The 18,006-nt window shown below is 39.5% G+C and overlaps 1 protein-coding gene and 2 long non-coding RNA genes across 8 annotated transcripts in view; 2 read left to right on the plus strand and 1 right to left on the minus strand.

Annotated features, from left to right (window-relative positions):
• cUnh17orf75 (chromosome Un C17orf75 homolog) overlaps positions 1 to 4,491 on the plus strand; it is a 6,967-nt gene extending 2,476 nt beyond the window's left edge. For 2 of the 5 annotated variants that reach the window (XM_083566559.1, XM_083566560.1), the window contains 7 exons: positions 343 to 471; positions 559 to 616; positions 700 to 819; positions 1,216 to 1,280; positions 1,915 to 2,054; positions 2,965 to 3,068; positions 3,608 to 4,491. In XM_083566559.1, the coding sequence (XP_083422685.1) occupies positions 343 to 471; positions 559 to 616; positions 700 to 819; positions 1,216 to 1,280; positions 1,915 to 2,054; positions 2,965 to 3,068; positions 3,608 to 3,826 (835 nt within the window). In that variant the 3' untranslated portion in view covers positions 3,827 to 4,491. The remainder of the gene's footprint in view (positions 1 to 342; positions 472 to 558; positions 617 to 699; positions 820 to 1,215; positions 1,281 to 1,914; positions 2,055 to 2,964; positions 3,069 to 3,607) is intronic. The other 3 variants (XR_014537564.1, XR_014537565.1, XR_014537566.1) reach the window with 3 other exon arrangements.
• A 417-nt stretch (positions 4,492 to 4,908) lies between these two features.
• LOC310740131 overlaps positions 4,909 to 18,006 on the plus strand; it is a 91,991-nt gene continuing 78,893 nt past the window's right edge. The window contains exon 1 of the long non-coding RNA XR_014537582.1: positions 4,909 to 5,538. This is a non-coding gene — a long non-coding RNA (uncharacterized lncRNA). The remainder of the gene's footprint in view (positions 5,539 to 18,006) is intronic.
• On the minus strand, positions 5,044 to 10,129 carry LOC310740118. 2 transcript variants are annotated; one of them, XR_014537568.1, is made up of 4 exons: positions 9,972 to 10,129; positions 9,795 to 9,859; positions 7,491 to 7,708; positions 5,044 to 5,776 (listed from the first exon to the last, which is right to left on the minus strand). It is a non-coding gene; the product is annotated as an uncharacterized lncRNA (long non-coding RNA). The 2 variants fall into 2 exon arrangements; XR_014537569.1 differs by having other exon boundaries at positions 7,613 to 7,708; positions 9,972 to 10,124.

Below are 18,006 nucleotides of genomic sequence, written 5' to 3' on the forward strand. Positions count from 1 at the left end.
TTTACTAAGATCTACACAGATGCCACACCCACTTTACTATGGCCTACACCGAGGCCACACCCCTTCTGTGAGACCTACACAGAGTTTTAACAATAATAACAATTGATCTGATATTGAACATTATTTAAACATGTTTTTAAACATTATTTAAAGACATGGACTGACAAAAATGGATTATACTTTACAGTGCATTTACCATTCATATTTACAGTTACATGATTATTTCCTGATTGAGCAACCAGATATACCGAGTCAGCGGAATACTAAAGCTGTTAAAATAAACCAGATTGTGAAGGAGTTGCTGAAGTGTGGAAAGTCTCTGTGATCCTGTTTGTTCCTCAGTCTTCCTGAGCAGGCAGTGGGTTGTTACTGCTGCTTCCTGGAGCAGGAGAAATCTCCGGAACAGCCCGAGGCAGACGGTAACGGCTGGGTGGTTTGTCTTCTCGGAGGCTCTGAGAAAGGCCTCAACTTATATCCTTAATCCACATACACGCTGTGTCTATTGATGCCTTCTTTATGATAATTTCATGCATGACAAAGTTTCTTTAACGACCAAACGTTCAGAATCGAGCTGGATAAATACGTGCAGGGTCTCCAGAGCAGCCTGACACCAGAAGTAAGATACACCTCTGCCTTTTATAAAGTGCTTCTGCAGCATGTCCGTGTTTTTTGACTGTTTATTGTTTCTCTTTGTGTTAGATGCAGAATCTGGAGTCTGAGATCCGGCCGTATCTGAGCCGCTGGTACGAGGAGTCCGTCATGCACATCCACCGTGTGGTGCAGCTGGTGCAGGCCAACATCGCCTTCCTGCTTCATGCTGTACGCCAATAGGTTTACACATGGGGTATATCAGTAGGAGAATGCTGAGGATGGAGGCACTATTCAGGAGAAAAGGAGGAGGTTAATAAATGTGGTGAGGGAAGACATGTGGGTGGTTGGTTTAAAAGGGGTAGATGTAGAGTACAGAGTAGATGGAGACAGATGATCCACTGTGGTGTCCCCCAGCAGGAGCAGCCAGAAGAAAAAGAAGGAAAAACCCCGACTGTACATGTAGAAATGACTAATTGAGGTGTAGAAATGAAAGATATGAACTAAGGGAAGATAAAAGGTTGAGGTCCCACACCTCTTTCATTGAGACTGACAAGTAAAACCATCTGTACCTTTTAAATCTACACTGTTTCCTGGCTCTGATGTGAACATCTTTCGTTTCTGCAGGCTTTAAGTCACACTCACGTGGAGGTGACCGGAGCAGATGAGAGGACCAAGACAGACGTGGTGAGGTACGCTGATCTGTACTGAATTCACCAGAACCCCTGAGCTGAAAAAAGCAGGATGAGGTAGTGGGTGTTGTGAATGAGAGTCCAGGCTGTAGTCTTGGGTGTTCTCCTGGTTGAGGGTCAGAACTGCCTGCTGGAAGAAGCTTCTCCTCATTTTCTCTATTTTGGCCTTTAGAAGTGTTTCCCTGATTGCAACTAGAGAAGAGAGTCCATTGTTTAGATAGCGAAGGTCCTGGTATATTCCTGGCCTTGGTTTAGCACCACTGGTTCTGTTCTTAAACTGTTCTTCATCACGGTGTTGATGTGGCAGGACCATGTGAGGATCTGTGTGTGTCCTCCTCGTCGTTGCTGGAGATCACGGCCACCACAACAGTGTCCGTAGCAAACTTGCCAATGGTGGTAGATCTGAAAGTATCCACACAGGTGTACAGACTACAGCAGGGAACACTAAATGTAATAGTAACACGGATAAACCTGGAACAAATGATAGATTTTCTAGTTAAAAATAATGAGAAATGAACTTTCCCCGATTCTTTGTAACTCCGGGCTGCAGGATGCATGTGAGTGTGTTTAATATTTGTACAGACATTAGATCCATTGTCGAGTGTGATGTATTGCGGTTTATATTTTTTCTCAGGTTTATTAAAGCGGCGAGTCTTCAGGGTTTGGTGCAGGAGGACCCGAACACGACGACGCTGTGTAAAGCCGTTTCTGAGACCTCGCACTCGGACCTGCTGATCGACTGCTCCAGCGGAGAGGCGACGTTCACTAACACGGGTCAGTGTTACAAATCAGAAACGCAGTAATATGGTCTATAAAGAATCGATGTGGGATACAAATCTGAATTTCATTTTGATAAAAAACATTTGGCCTTTTGGGATTGTCATGGATGATTTAATTTGTTGTTTAACATCTTATTTACTTTAATTTACTCAATTTTTTTCTTTACAATCATCTCGAAGTGGAAATTCTGCCTCTTCAATGAAACTAGCTACTAAATAGTTCCTTTGATTTAACCTGCTCTTTCATTCATTTCTAAACCTTTTATTTCTGTCATAAGGATGTTTTGTATTTGACTACCCAGTAGTTTAAGTCTGTTCTGTTGAAGTAACTCTCAGGAGGCAAAATGCTCAAAGAGCACAATGTGAACATAATAGTACCCTCAATAATAAAGTACATTTAAAAATATTTTAAATAAGTAATTAAAACTTGACACAAAAAATGTAAACAATCGGTCATATTGTCGCAGCATGAGTTTACATGTAATTGCACGTTCACACCACTAGTGGCGTTTGTTAACATTAACCGCTTTGTAAACATTATGACCACCTGCCTAATATTGTGTTGATCCCCCCTTTTGCTGCCAAAAACAGTCCTGATCCATCGACTTCTCACTCAAATCCTTACGCTCACACATTTTTCTTGCTTCTAACACGTCAACTTTGAGAACAAAATGTTCAATTTGCTGCCTAAAAATATATCCACCTACCAACAGGTGCCATGATGATAATCAGTGTTGTTCACTTCACCGCTCATAATGTGATAATGTCCTATTTATATTTTATTGGCAGTATTGTGTGTGTGTGTGTGTGTGCGTGTGTAAAAAACGCTACAGCATTTCACAAGTTAAAACATACTCGTGTGATGATCCTTTGCACATATGGCTTATGCATGTTTTTATTTTCAGTGACCAACCGGTTCTGTGACGAGTGGATCCCGGCGTTTGTGAACGCAGCCGAGCGTTTTAACCCGTTCCTCCTGCGACAGATCCTGGACAACTTCAAACTCAAGGTGTGTGTTGGGGATTATTATTATTATTTTTTTTTTTACAATTGATTTTATAAAAACAAACAATTTTTCTCTCTTCAGTACATCAATTAACTTCAAAAATCGCAAACTTGTGCAAATAAATTTTCCGTCGTCCTGAATTTATCTGCAGGATGTACAGATTTTACATTTATTTATATATTTGATTTAGTTTAAATATCAGTAATTCAGTGTGTAATGAGCGCATTCATCCTCTGACATACCATAAAAAGCCATATAGTATATTAATAATATATATGTAATTGTATAATTCCCCACACTATCACCACGAGGGAAGTTATAATGTTTTATTAGTTATATTAAATGTTCCTGGAGGATGTTATTAAAAAGTGAAGGACCGTTACAGAGACTGGTGATCGAAAATATACGATGAAAGGTGCATTAAAAATAAATGATCTCCATGATGATTGCCATGTGACTTTTGCAGATCTAAATGCCACCACAGCTGTTAATACAGATGAGTTGTCATGTGCTTGTGTGTGTATGTGTTTTAAAAAATACAGGCCATCCAGGACATGAACAACCTGAAGCGTTTTATCCGCCAGGCAGAAATGAGCCACTACGCTCTGTTCCGCTGCTGCCTCTTTCTGCAGAGCTGCGGAAACGGAGATGTTCTTCTGCAGAACGCTCGAGCCGAACACAGCGGCCTTCCTGAAGCCTGCAGCATCATCCATGTGCTGGAGGAGTTCCTCAGTGAGCAAGCTGCAATCACGGTGCAGTGATGAGACCCGGCCTACAGGGGGCGCTGATAAAAGGACCATCCAATATCTATGTACGTTACAGTTTGTTCCTCTGAGTGTGTGTGATCTGGAATGAGTCCGGTGCACTGACAGTGTTGATGCTGACGGTGCAGTGAGTTGACATGGCCTGCAGGGGGCAGAACGTGAACGCTATCCTGTACATTCCGTGTGTGTGTGTGTGTGTGTGTGTGTGTGTGTGTGTGTGTGTGTGTGTGTGTGTGTGTGTGTGTGTGTGTGTGTGTGTGTGTGTGAATATAGATTTAGCTCATATGCTAATCTCGGGTATCGTGCAATTTGGTCGAATCACACCAATGTCACACATGATCATCATATCATTAATCATGAAGAATGTAAATCTGATGCGTATAATTTTCACCTCATAATCACTGATTAAACTCTAACACTTGGGCTTTAATTGTCCATCATTTTGTGTAATTTAATGTTATCACCGCACCATGTACTGAATTTAATCGTGACAACACTAATGATGAACTGAACAAGTGACAGATTCTTTTTTCATTAAATCATTAATTTCATTGCACAGGTTTGTTTCTGATTGTGTTTATTCTTCATGTCGAATGAGACCCAGTGTGTGTCCTCCTGAACTTCAGTGTGACTTACTGTCAATAAATACACATGAAAATGGATCGTCATTTGAATTTTTTATGTACACATGGATTTAAGGTGAATAATAATGTATTTAAAAAATAGTACAAAATAATTTAATTTATTACATTCTTATCCCTTTAAACTTGTCGATTTGTTTAATTAACGATGATAAACAATATAAACAATGAAATAGTATTTTTCTGTTTTAGTAAACAGAAGTTTAGCTTCTTAAAAGTATTAATACTGAGTTTCCAAATAACCATATATTTATCCCAAAAATTGATTTGTTTGTTTACTATGTCTAAAAAACTACAAATGACTTAAACCTCTAGATTTTATACATCATATGAACTGTATAATAAGTGCTGTTAGATCTAAACTGGATTAATTCATATTTTTGTTTAAAATAATATCCAGTATAAAAACCATCCATTTAGGCCAGTTTTATTATTATTTTTTATTTGGAGGTTTTTTTTACTCCCCGTGTTCACCTTTTTCATCACTTACACTTTGTTCCCAGTAGAGGGCAGTGTGACGACACATTTATCGACTGCTTGGTTTTTCGATCTAAACAAACTCTAAAAGAAAAATCAGAGTGTCTGTCTCTTTATTCAGTTGTGTATTTTTTAACTAGACACTAATGTATGTAATGTTTAGAGAGCAAGTTGCTCTTCATTGTTGGCATAAAACCAGAACTTATACTTAATTTCCTCCTGTTCGTAGGCCTCCAATCAGATCTCAGTGGAGTTCAATCAGATCAGTTAACGAGATGCACCTGATGCCCAGACCACAAGCTCCTACATGCAAAAAGGTTCTTTAGAAATACTCAATGTTCCATTTAATGTAAATTCTCCACACACACATCAATGTTCTAAGAGAAATGTGGAGCTTCAGGGCTCATTTAAGAGCAGAGCAGATGTTGTGCTCAGTCAGGTTTTTGGGCTTTTTCTCGTTAGCAGAATGCAGCACCATCCTGAACACAAGCCTCCACCATCAAAACGGTTATTCTCCTGCTAAAAAAGTCTTCTGTTCTTCACATGGCTTCATTTTCAATAAGCTTCTATCAACAGTAAAGCGTGAGACAGGTGAGTTATGGATGTCCTGTGTGTGTAGAGGAATAGAGGACATTTAGCGGTTAAACAGTGACCTCGACTCATAAATCCTTCTCTCAGACACTCGATCAGACACCTAACTCTGGTGTTGGAGGACTCTGCCATCCACTCTGCACTTATGTCACCATCAGTCACAGGAACTTGAGCAGGAACGGGGGGGTTCTGCTCACAGCTTGGCTCACAGAGAAACCGATCCGTCTTGCTCAAGGTTCTGAAATATTAAATCTGATCTTAAAAACTGTAAAGTATTAAATTATTGCAAAAATATTAGTTTTTAAATAACGTTCTTTACAATTTGCACAACGAATAATGCATGATTGGTTAGAATAAGGGGCGGGGCTAATGCTTGTGCAAATTCTCATGACTAATAAAAATTCAAACATTCTCTTATGTTCAAACGTTCATAAACGTGCATTCAAATAAAAACAAAAGAGAATAAAACCCAAACCTCACTACATGTACTGTATTATAAATCTGCCCAAAGGGCCGGCGTGTGTGTGACTGCAGGCTCCAGTGTACCGATAGTAAATCATTTTGTAATTAAATATAGCTATTGTGTCTTTTTTTTTTTTTTTTCTTTTCTCAAAAATGTGCACAAATTTTCTTTTTCACTGAAAAATATTTTCATTCATTCATGAAGACAGGTTTTGTCATTGTGAAAACTATGAGCTATAATCCTGAATGGGAGTGTTTAGCACGCTATCTGAACACCAAATCATTTGCATGTTAGCATCGAGTGTAAATAGAGTCTTCCTCTGCAGCAGCCTCGCTTTTTTCCCACACCCACAAAGTTCATTTCTCATTATCAACAACTGCGTCTCCCACATCAGTGCTCTGCATCTGTGGCATGCATCATCACTCCAAAGCTCCAGAGGCACGAGACGCCTAATTAAGCCATGGGCTCTGGGAAATTGCCAAATTTGCGGGGAGATGAATAACCCTGGTATGTCTCTCTTGCCAGCCAAATGAATTCTCCAGTGTGTCCCATTTCTCTTGGAAGCCCATCCGTCAGACCAGTCCGCCTAATCGATTTATTCACAGACTCCATTTTTGCCTCCATCTCACCGGCTTTGGTGGAGGATCATCCTCGGACAATTTGGTGCACCTGTGTAGTGCTCCCTGTCGTGTCCAGAGCCATATTTTTTAGGAGATCCAGTTATAAATCAGAGGTGTAGGATTTCCAGCAAAGATGATCGACTGTGAGTAGGTTATGATTTGTATTTTTAAATACCAGTTTGCTGGTATCATAACCTCAGAAGGTTCCAGAAACATTTCTGCTTTGTGAGGAAAAAAGTTATAATTGCAACAAGATAGACAAATAAGATCCCTGGATAACATTTATAAAAAAAAGAATAATAATCTGTCAAACATTCTTGTTGCTCATGCCATCAAAGTTAACTATCAAAGCACCACAAGTCGAAGCTAAAACAAACGATACAAGCAACGTGTTTATGGGGTGGACGGTTTTCTGTCTCACCACCACCGAAAAATCTGACAAAAGTGTATAAAAACGGGACGTTTCTGACTTAATGTCTGTTGTCTGTGGTCTGTGGTTAGCTAAAAACATAAAATAATATGATTTTATAAATTATTACAAAACCCTCTGATCCAGTAACAAGCAACATTTATCCAATCTGCAAGATCTTTTCATGTATATGATTAAAGTAAGTTGATAATGGCTGGCGATTTGACTGGAAGTGCCAAAGCTTGAAAAAAAACAAAGAGGCACGTATGTGTATCTGACACTGGGGAATTTCTAACTATTAGACTATTGCAATTGGGTTATAAAATTTGGATTAGGCATCTACTGTAATCCAGCCATGTTTTCATTATTCAGTGCTTTACTGAAACATGTTCATTTTCTATTTTTTTTTTTTCTTTGCTAAGCGCTAATGTCAAATCCTTTTAAAACCATAATCACTAACAAGCCATGGCTGATGGACGTCCACAGAACAGCACAATCGACCCCCAGTGACATTGTGCCAGTCTGGACACGTCCTGTTCCGCCAACTGGTCCTGAGCTTTAATGGTCTTTTGATGGACTGACCCTCTGTGCCGGGGGAACCTGCAGTGACGGCCGTATCAACATCTGCTGCTGGGATGTCGTCGTCCTTTTAACTGCCAGCAACAAGGCCACAAGCAGCTCATCTGTGGAGTGTTTATGCACACTTAGGACTGTGCATAAACTCAATGAGATGCAAAAACCTAAAAAAAAAGAAGAATTTTCCTTTCCAATGACCTTCACAATTATTGGCACCCTTCCCAAAAATAAACCCCAAAGATTTTTATTTAAGCTTCGTCATCAGAAATCCTTTTGTTGCCTGTAAACAATATGGTGTAGTTTTTTCAAAAGCTAATTCACATTTGGCAAAAAACGTGGCCTTTTTTTTTGTGTGCAGAAAAAAAGCACTTAGATCTGTAATGCTGTATGGCTATCCACCAGGGGTAAATCATGCCAAGGTACTTCATCCCAAATCCTCGTTGCCTCTGCCAAGAGGTTACAATTAGGCCACAGACAAAGCTTTCAACAAGATCATGAGCCAAACCTTGTTCTAAATCCACGTAGAAAATAGATGGACACAAAATGTAAAAAAAAAAAATCTGATCTGATCTTTTTAAAAATAGATAGAAATGAATCTAAATCTAATCTAAATCTAATCTAAATTTGTCTGAAAGCTGTAAAGAATTTTGTTGTAAAAGATTTGGATTAACCAGGATGTAACTTCCATCTGTTTTTTCCATCTTTATTTGCTACAATTTGAGCTAAAGACTAATATAGGAGGAAAAACACTCACAATATCACACATTTATGCAGATGTTAACTATAACACAGTGCACTGTATCATCCTGACTCGAACTTAGCTTTGAGAAAATAATCAGTGAAACAAACTCTCAGTCGCTTACAAAAACCTCGAGTCTCCCAAGGTTAGCGATTGCTTCTGTTCTGACCAGCTTCTTCTCTTTTCCATTGAGCCTGGATAAAGTCTATCACCCTGTTTGTAAGAGTAATATGGCCCAGTGCGATCCCAAATTACAGATAAATGACATAGCAAATTGGAAAATTAGAAGGGGAGGGCAGTGTAATTTGCTAGCAAACAGGGTAAAACCAATTCATTAAGAGACCTGAGGAAAAAGAATGAGGAGCTGTTCAAGAGGGAAAAAAGCTTCAAAGGCGAATTTGTTTGTCCTTCATCTTTCCCCAGGGTACAAAGTACAAATTAAAATCCGTACGTCTACATTTTACATTTCACATGGCAGACTTTACAAAATATTTCAGTGTGGTCACTGAGCAGCTTAGCAGAAGATCTAGATTTAAAGATATAAATATTTATAGAAACAATATATATATATATAATATATATTTATAAATAAATACAAAAAGTTCTATATTAACTAGTAATGTATAATACAATTATGTTTATATATGATTAATGCACCAACTAATGTAGGAGTTATTTTAAGAGAAATTCTATGTAATGTCAATTTAAATAAAGCAGCCATGTTTTAATAAAATAGAAATCACACAATTCTGTTCAAATCACACACACACACACACACACACACACACACACACACACACACACACACACACACACACACACACACACACAGAGGATGTTATGCAGCACTGTTAGGAGTCAAGGGCCAAAATATTCTGATCTCACTAATGACTTTGTTTTGAAATAAATAAAGAAGCCTAATAAAAAAACTCACACAGCCAGGAACATTTTTCACTGCTAAACACTATCTTGTTAAAATGAGGTTAAAATGTACCTGTGATCAGACATTAATCATATAATCCAATTATTAATACATGATTCATATGTTTATAGAAATAAACTAGGAGGACATGCGTCTTTCAATAAGACTGAAAAATGTGCTATATAAATTGACAGACCACGCCCCCTTTACTAGGGCCACGCCTCCTTTATTCGGGCTGTTAGTCACAGATGCCACACCTCATTTACTCTGACTGACAGGAAAGAGGAAATGCCAATTTACTGGGGCTGAGAGGCAGAAAATCCATGCCACCTTTGCCATACAGTACCTACAGCTGGCGTGTAGAGGCCACGCCCCTTTACTGTGACCGACAACTACAGAAGCCATGACTTGATTATGGAACATGTATAAGGCCACAGCTTATGCTTGCTTTATTAACAGGTACAGAGTAACAGTCATTTACTAATACCATGCACATAAATCACGCCTCCTCTTAGACTAACAAGGACATAAGCCACACCTCTTTTGTTTTTTTTCTGGCTCTGTGCTTGGACTGGATTCGGTCTCATGAAACCTGCAGTGAAGAGAAATATTCATTAGCCCATGTAATGCTAATTTGAATGTTAATGTCATCATCTAAGAATATTTACCTGCTTGATAAGAACATGATAATCCAAAAAGCCCACCTGCTCTTTTAGTTGTGTGTCGCTGAGTCTTTGGCAGAAGTTTCACCAGCGTGACTTTAATTCTCCAGGTCTCGGGAGAGACAGCTCCTCTCTCACACCATCTGTCTGAGTGTTCCTGATCCTTCCTGTGAAGAAAAACGTCCAATCAAGCCCTGCTCAAACGGTGGCCATGTTGGCCTACAGCCATCGCTGACTTACTTCACACTCAGCACTTCAGCTGAATTAAATATCACATTTGGGGAGAATGGAGAACCGGAGAAATGTCAGCAGGGAAACTGGAGCGGCGAAAGTGCTTGCTTCGATACGAGAGAATGTCCGGATATATAACCGCAGCTTAATAAAGTGTGCATGAGGAGCGACTCTGCTATTTTTTGCGGATTCATCTTGGTTCGGTATACGCCTTCGCCCTATTTCTCACTACTTATTACATGTCACTTCTTTTCCTCTGCCTCTATTATTATTAGATAAACAGTGATACATGGGGGATGATCCCCTCTACCTCAGCTTCATTTTCTCTCACCCTGGCTCAGTTTTCTCAAAATCACAGATGACTCTGCTGCTCCGTGCCACGCATGATCACGAGCAGCAAAGCAATAAACGGCTTATTTACTCTTCTCTGAACCCAGACCATCCCAGATTTACCGGGGAGGCACTTTCATTCCCTTTTATTGCGAATACACATCACGCGCTCGCAGTCGCTCTCGCTGTAAAATGAAACAGTCGCGGAGAGAAATTACACCACGGTTCTGCAGGACGGCCAGTGACAAAGGCAATAACCGAACAGGTTTACGTTGAGGAAGCTAGGCTAATTATACAGCTGAGAAAACTGTCAACGTCGAGCCATATGTGGTGTCGCAAGAAAAGAAGTAAATCCCGATAAAGGCGTGCAGTCACACTGTATACTGGATGCCGTCCATTTAGATACGTGCTCTCACTTTCGAAAGCCGTAAATGTGCTGTGAATTTGTCACATTAGCCTTTTTTCCCACTAAAGGTGCAAGTTTCTCTGTGTAGCTCACACATTTCTGTACTGGAGGCTGGAGTTTCTCCATACATTCCAGTATATTTTTTATATTTCATTTTACATACATTTGTATCTATTAAAATTTCTCTGGTTTTAATTAGAAATGTTATTTTAGAATGTAAATTTTTTTTTTATTCGTGAATCCCCAAACTCTCTTCTGTGAGGGCCACATCATTTTTTGCTTTCTTTAATGAGGGTCGGTAACAGAAAAATCACACGGGTCGGAGTTTTATTGTGGAGATTTTCTGATTTTAAATGCGTTTATTTTGTCTCCTAATGCTGGATTAGTTTATTATTGTTTGCTGCACCGTACAGACGCATGAACGTCACTTTTCAAAAGATATATTGTTCATGAAAACAGCTATTAAAACTACCATAATGACATCTTTTCATATTTAATGCTATTGAAATCGAAACATTTATATACTTACGCATATGTATATGGTTAGTGGGTGAATCCAAGAAATAATTAGGCTACGTTAATAACTAGAGATGAACCGAAGGTGGATTTTAGCGATAGCGGTGGGATCGTACTTGCCAATAACCGATTAATCAACCAATAGTAAAATGGAAAATAGTAAACTTTTATTACAAAAAAAACAATAAACAGTACTGAATCATGAACATGTGATAAATTAAATAAATATGAATATATTCAATTATAAATATAATAATATAATGAATAGATAATGAATATATTATAGCGCTCTCTATGTACAAACAGTACAAACAGTAAGTGGTGTCAGTGATTCACCTCTAGAGGCCGCTCTCGTAATTACGGCAGACCGTAAGCCGGAAAAACTATCTGTATGGGTTTTTGCCGATAGCCGATAGTTTCAGTGATTGTTGCCTTGACCTCTATTAATAACTAAGGGAAATTTATTTTTAATAGCTAACCTTTATTAATAAATACAGATATGATACGAGTAAAATATATATTTAAAATTATATTTTCTAAATCTGTGTCTGGCATTGTTAAGAGGGCCGTTCCAAATGTGGGGGCCGTAGTTTGGGGACTAATTTAAAGTAACATTTAGTGTTTTATGCAGTATAAACATAGAACAGATGTCACAATATTCTTTACAAATTTTCGTTTAAGATCAAACATTGACTGTTTTGTACCTAAAAAATGCAGCATTTTGTTGATTTCCCTGATGTTAGTAATAAAAAGAGGTTGCTGTCTTGGTAATGCGGTTATATTCTCACATGGTTTGCAATTTACAAGTCATACAGATTGAATGATGGTGAAAGTTCTAAGGATGTTATTAGGTTGATTAGGTCTTTTATGACTTGTAGATGCATGTAGATTTTTCTTGAAAGCACCTCAATCCGAAAGAAAAAAAAAGACCTGTTGTGACACATTATAAATCAGAATTAATGACGTGAGCGATGTGTAAAGTTGGCTGTCCTGATGTGGAGCGTATGGCGAATGGAAACGATGCGGGTGACTTTACGGATCCTGGCACAGACTGCGTTCTTTCAGAAAGATAAATAAATTAGTTGACGCATATCCATAGGGCTCATGGCGGGATCTATTTTCCGCCCCAGCATGTGAGGTGTGATGGATGGAGTGGCTCTTTTGGCACTCTCGACATGCCGCAGGGAAATTAGGAAATGGCGACAGGAAGGTCACCGTGAGCCGTGAGTGAAGGCCATAAAGTGTGGACTAGTGGAGCTGCGTGTAAATGGTTACCTTTCTGTAATATCACCCAGATTCTGTAGATCTGTACCTTTTAGTTATAAACACTGTCCTGTGCTCATCCCAGGACTCATTCAGCATCTAATACACTTAGTAACGTTTGTCTGATGATTTATAATCCTGATGGGTTCTGGTTGGACTTGTTCTTCTTCATGCGTTCTCAGGGTGTTTTCCCCACACACCACTCACGGTTCCTTTCAAACAGAGTTGACACTATCTACACTACATCTGGAATTCTCCTCTATTTAGCTTGTTGAATTTAAAAAGTGCATTTTACCTTTATTTTTTTTTTTTTACATAAAAGCTAAAAACATCAAAAGCTTATTTCAATTTTAGCTCCATGGAGAGCACATTTTTCACTCAGGACATGACAAATGACAGATGACAAACTCGTGCCCTTCGAGTCGATGTATCCCGGCGCCTCTGCGGTTTCAGACGTGCCCTTGATCCGAAGGGTAGAGGGTCCCTGAGGGATGTGTTGTATCTGTGAAAGATTTATCACCGTTTGGGGGTATTATAGAGGTTATCATGTGACCAGTCCCACACTCGTCTCTAGACTGAGAGATTTTACGAGATTTCCCGCCACCGCAATATCCACAACCATCTTCAAACATGGCGTCAGATCAATGAGATTTTTGTCTCGCACGTCTGCCAGCTACGCTTTTTTTTAGCGATTGAAGAACATGAAGAACCGCAAAACAAACTGATCCCATGTACATGGAGAGAATGGATGCGATAATGGAAAGCTTGCATGAAAAATCACCAGAGGTGCATTCAATGTGAGAATTATAACGCTTTCCTTTCTATATATGAGTTCTTTTGTTGTTCCTCTGGAGGAAACCTTAAACAAACAAAAATACGCAGTTATCAACAATTCACATGAGCATCTAGTTTTTCAGCCAGATTTCTAAACACGTACTGCTCAGTTTTGAGTGACTGAATCATTTTGCTCAATTTTTGGTAAAGGATATTTGGTATTCAAGTCTGATTCTGTGCCTTGCATTAGAAGCCTGGTGACTTTAAACTGCAAATTTAATGGGGTTCTCAGCATGTGGTTCTTTTCTATTCAGCCAGTGCCTCTTGGATTATATAAAACACAGTGCATGCAATATATTAGAAATATTTCTTCAGGGAGGAGAAAAATCCAATGTTGTCAGCAAAAATAAATTGTCTGTTCCTTTGTCTCATTACCACCAACTGATTCAGCTTCTCTACAACCAGATGTTCTGTACCTGCCTCACTTTGCTTTCATACCCATCACTGATTTGTCCCGGTCTCCAGGCTCCGGTCAGTGGGACGCAGAAAGACTCTGCTGATGCTGCGTGATTTAGCTGGTAGATTGCTTTCGGCTCGGAGGTAAGGAACATTTTAAACTTGCTGAGGAAACGAGATATTGAGCTCCACTGGGTTCTGCCATGGCTAAGTCAGGGAGAGTTTACACATTTCAAACATCTGCTTCTGAGTGTTCTAGCCTCACTTGGTGATTCTTTTGTTCTCCTAGAACCAGAACGATGAAAAATTGGTTGCAATCGGTCTGGAAGTCTGGAATGTTTCATGGAAAAAACCTTAACTTTACCTGACTACTGAAAATGCACCCCTAGTAAAGCTAGTCTAAACCTTCTAGAAATGGTTCTTCAGTTGTCCTCCTTGGGGAACCTTTAATGATTCTACCACCATAGAACCGTACCTGTCAGTGTTTTCTGTCAGAAATGTTTCCAAAAGAATCCTTTATTTATTTAGTGAATTCTTAAGGAACCCCCTAAAGATTGTACCAAGTGTAAAGAGCTACATTTTCTAGATAAGTAGAAGAAAATAATGAGCAATAATTTGCAGGTTTTCATGCACACTTGTTTAATAGCCTCAAAGTTTTTTCTTGCAACCGTCAGCTTTTACAAGTCAGAAGCTTGTAATTACTGAATCCTACGCCATAAGCTAAATTTCTGGCCTATTTAGAGAAACTAAATTTGCACCACATGGCAACCTTCTGAGCAATCAGCATTTAGTTGGCAGCAAAACCATGAAATAAATGAATATAAAACACACCGATTGTGTCTTATAGAACTCGTCCTGTATGTGTGATAATTGATCAGTTTCTTTTTTCGAGGCCAAAAATAATAAAAAATGAATTTCAGCTAGAGGACGACGTTCGAGTGCTGATATCACAGGGATTCTTTTTTGTTTCTTGAGTGTGTAATATTAAATATTCAAGAGATCTCTGCATGGGGCGAGAACACAGCCTATCTGTCCTCAGAACTGATACACAGTAGATAATTAACGTGTTTAAGGACGTCAGCACAGAGAGAGACGACACGATGATTCGCCATTAACTGCAGTTTGACACCGCAAGATTGGAACTTTATATATAATTCAATGAACTTTTCACGTTAGTACTGTAATGGTTTTGTTTTAGATGTCTGCCTAATCCCAGCTTTAGTTCCAGCCGGCTTTAGAGAAGAGCTTCAGAATTAAAGCCGTCCAGTTTGTAACTCAGCTTGTATTTCACTTGTATAATGTTCCTTATTTCATCACTGGTTTTTTATGTATGTTTTGATGTTACACAAACTCCTACACAAATACGTTTTTGCAGATAATCTGCACTGGTGTTGGATTTCAGTTACCTCTCACTTTTTACTCAACTACATTTTGTGTAATCAGTCGTTCCTTTTTATCAACATCAAGCAGAACATTTAGAGAGGAATAAATGGTGAAGAAACTCCAGACTCGAACTCACAACACACGTGACCTCATTTAAACTATTTTTTAAAGGTTTTGGGCTCATGATCATTTTAATCTATCAGTGTTTGAGTCATTAATATCATTCTATTGATAGATCAGTGTGCTGAGAGTCACATTCAAGTCTTTACACAGAAACTGAGGTGATTAAGTGAAGAGTCTTGTGATAAAAAGTATAATAGGGAACATTAGAGTTATAATAAATCACTACTTTGGATACTTAAAAATAAATTTGAAGGCAAATACTTTTGTACTTTTACTTAAGGGAAACTTTAAAGGGACACTTTTACTGAAGTCATATTTTCCAGAATTGATCTCTAACTCAACTACATGGTTTGTGTACTTTATACACAAGAAATTTAATCTGAATCCAGAAGAAAAGTCAGAAAGCAGACTTCATTAATTATCCATAATCATAAAGAAAGAAAGAGAACTAAACCAAAGAAATGAGTGAAAAGCAGAAGTACAACGTTACAGAGGACATAAGCTTAAACTTGGTGGTACAAAAGCACAAACCCTTTATAAAATACACAGTGAAATATTGAGTGTATAGATAAAACTCCTCGAGGTGTAACACTGAACAGGTGAACACAGTCAGGTAACAAACTGACAGACAGCACCAGGACAGATGTAGGATTATCTTCGTTTTCTTTTTAGTTAAATCAGTTGTTTATCAAATGATAACAAAAATGTTTTTTGAAGAGGAGGTTTTCTGCTTTTCATTCTTTTTTTATCTCCTCTCCCAGTCCTTTATCATCCCGTGTTCACTGTCCTTAATCCAGCCTCAAGTGACTCTTTTGTCATTTGTCACTGCTGTTGTCTAGTTTTTCATTGTTGCCTCTATCTCTGCCTACCACTCCTCTCTATCTCCGTCACTCCATAGTCCCCTCTCTCTCTCTCTCTCTCTCTCTTTATGACCGCGCATCCTCTTCTTCCCTTCTTTTCCCCATCTATCTCCCCCCATCCCTGACTGATGGCATGCAGTAAACGCTTACTCCAGCGTTTACTCTCTCCCTTTCTCCCGGACAGCACAGCATCTGCCCCCTCCACCCTTCACCACCACAAGGTTAGACCAGCTCCTTTAAATGCTGGTTATCAATTAAGTGTTGACTGGTTAACTGCAGGGCAGGTGCTGGAGTCTGTTATCCATCTGAGAAAAGCCCGTTTGGACATGGTCCAGGCTGATCACGCTTCTTAAATCGATCTCCTCAAATCGATCCCCGTGGCGATGCTAGCAGGACGGAGTTATAACACAGTCGTAATGGCATCGACTCAGAAATGCACAACCTACTAAGTGAACCACCACGGATGCCCAGGGGGCGGAGTAAGAGTTGATTAAACCCCTCCCACATTGCGCTTAATTTTCATCTAAAAAAAGGCATGAACAATGACTTAATTCTGTTCTGTCAGGCCAATAAGCAGATTTATGGATGAAGTTAAACTCTGCCCAGGATTCTGTTAGATTTCAAATATTCTTCTAAAATTTAAAGTCCAGAATTTAATAGTTAGAAATGTGTTTAAATAAAATACATGTAGTCCCCGAGTTATGATGGTTCAACTTATGATTTTTTATCTTATAAAAAAATAGCGATAGCGATATGAAAATAAAATATATACTGGAATCTTCCACTCTCGAACTGGTGCTCGTCCACGCACCCTCTGCCACATACATATATAGTGTATAGTTTATACACTGCACTAGTGTAAATTGTTTTGCTAAATTATGCGAGCCAGAAGAGAATTTGGTGAGGAAATATTGTTTGAGAAAATATGAGGAAGGAACCTTGAGTAACTCGATGCTAATGGGAACCCAAACTCATCTGGGTGAAACGGATCATACCATCATAGTACCATAAAAAATTGCTCTACATAATTATTCATGTAATATATTATACAGTAGGTTTACTAGTTGGCTCTATTTCGTGTATTTTGTGTATCTGTCTTACACTGCCTTGTGTTGATTTGTTTGCATTGTCTTTTGTCTTGCACTGTTTGCACTCGGTTGCACACAATGCTCTTTATGTGGCGAGGACACTTACTGCGTTCTTAACTCTGTGTGATGGAGCTCTTGGTCGTGTGATGGAGCTCTTGGTCGTGTGATGGAGCTCTTGGTCGTGTGATGGAGCTCTGGGTCGTGTGATGGAGCTCTGGGTCGTGTGATGGAGCTCTGGGTCGTGTGATGGGGCTCTGGGTCGTGTGATGGAGCTCTGGGTCGTGTGATGGGGCTCTGGGTCGTGTGATGGGGCTCTGGGTCGTGTGATGGGGCTCTGGGTCGTGTGATGGGGCTCTGGGCTGTGTGATGGGGCTCTGGGCTGTGTGATGGAGCTCTGGGCTGTGTGATGGAGCTCTGGGCTGTGTGATGGAGCTCTGGGTCGTGTGATGGAGCTCTGGGTCGTGTGATGGGGCTCTGGGTCGTGTGATGGGGCTCTGGGTCGTGTGATGGGGCTCTGGGCTGTGTGATGGGGCTCTGGGCTGTGTGATGGGGCTCTGGGCTGTGTGATGGAGCTCTGGGCTGTGTGATGGAGCTCTGGGCTGTGTGATGGAGCTCTGGGTCGTGTGATGGAGCTCTGGGTCGTGTGA

Source organism: Silurus aristotelis (genome assembly GCF_946808225.1).
Source record: "Silurus aristotelis genome assembly, chromosome: 17".
Classification (NCBI taxonomy): Eukaryota; Metazoa; Chordata; class Actinopteri; order Siluriformes; family Siluridae; genus Silurus; species Silurus aristotelis.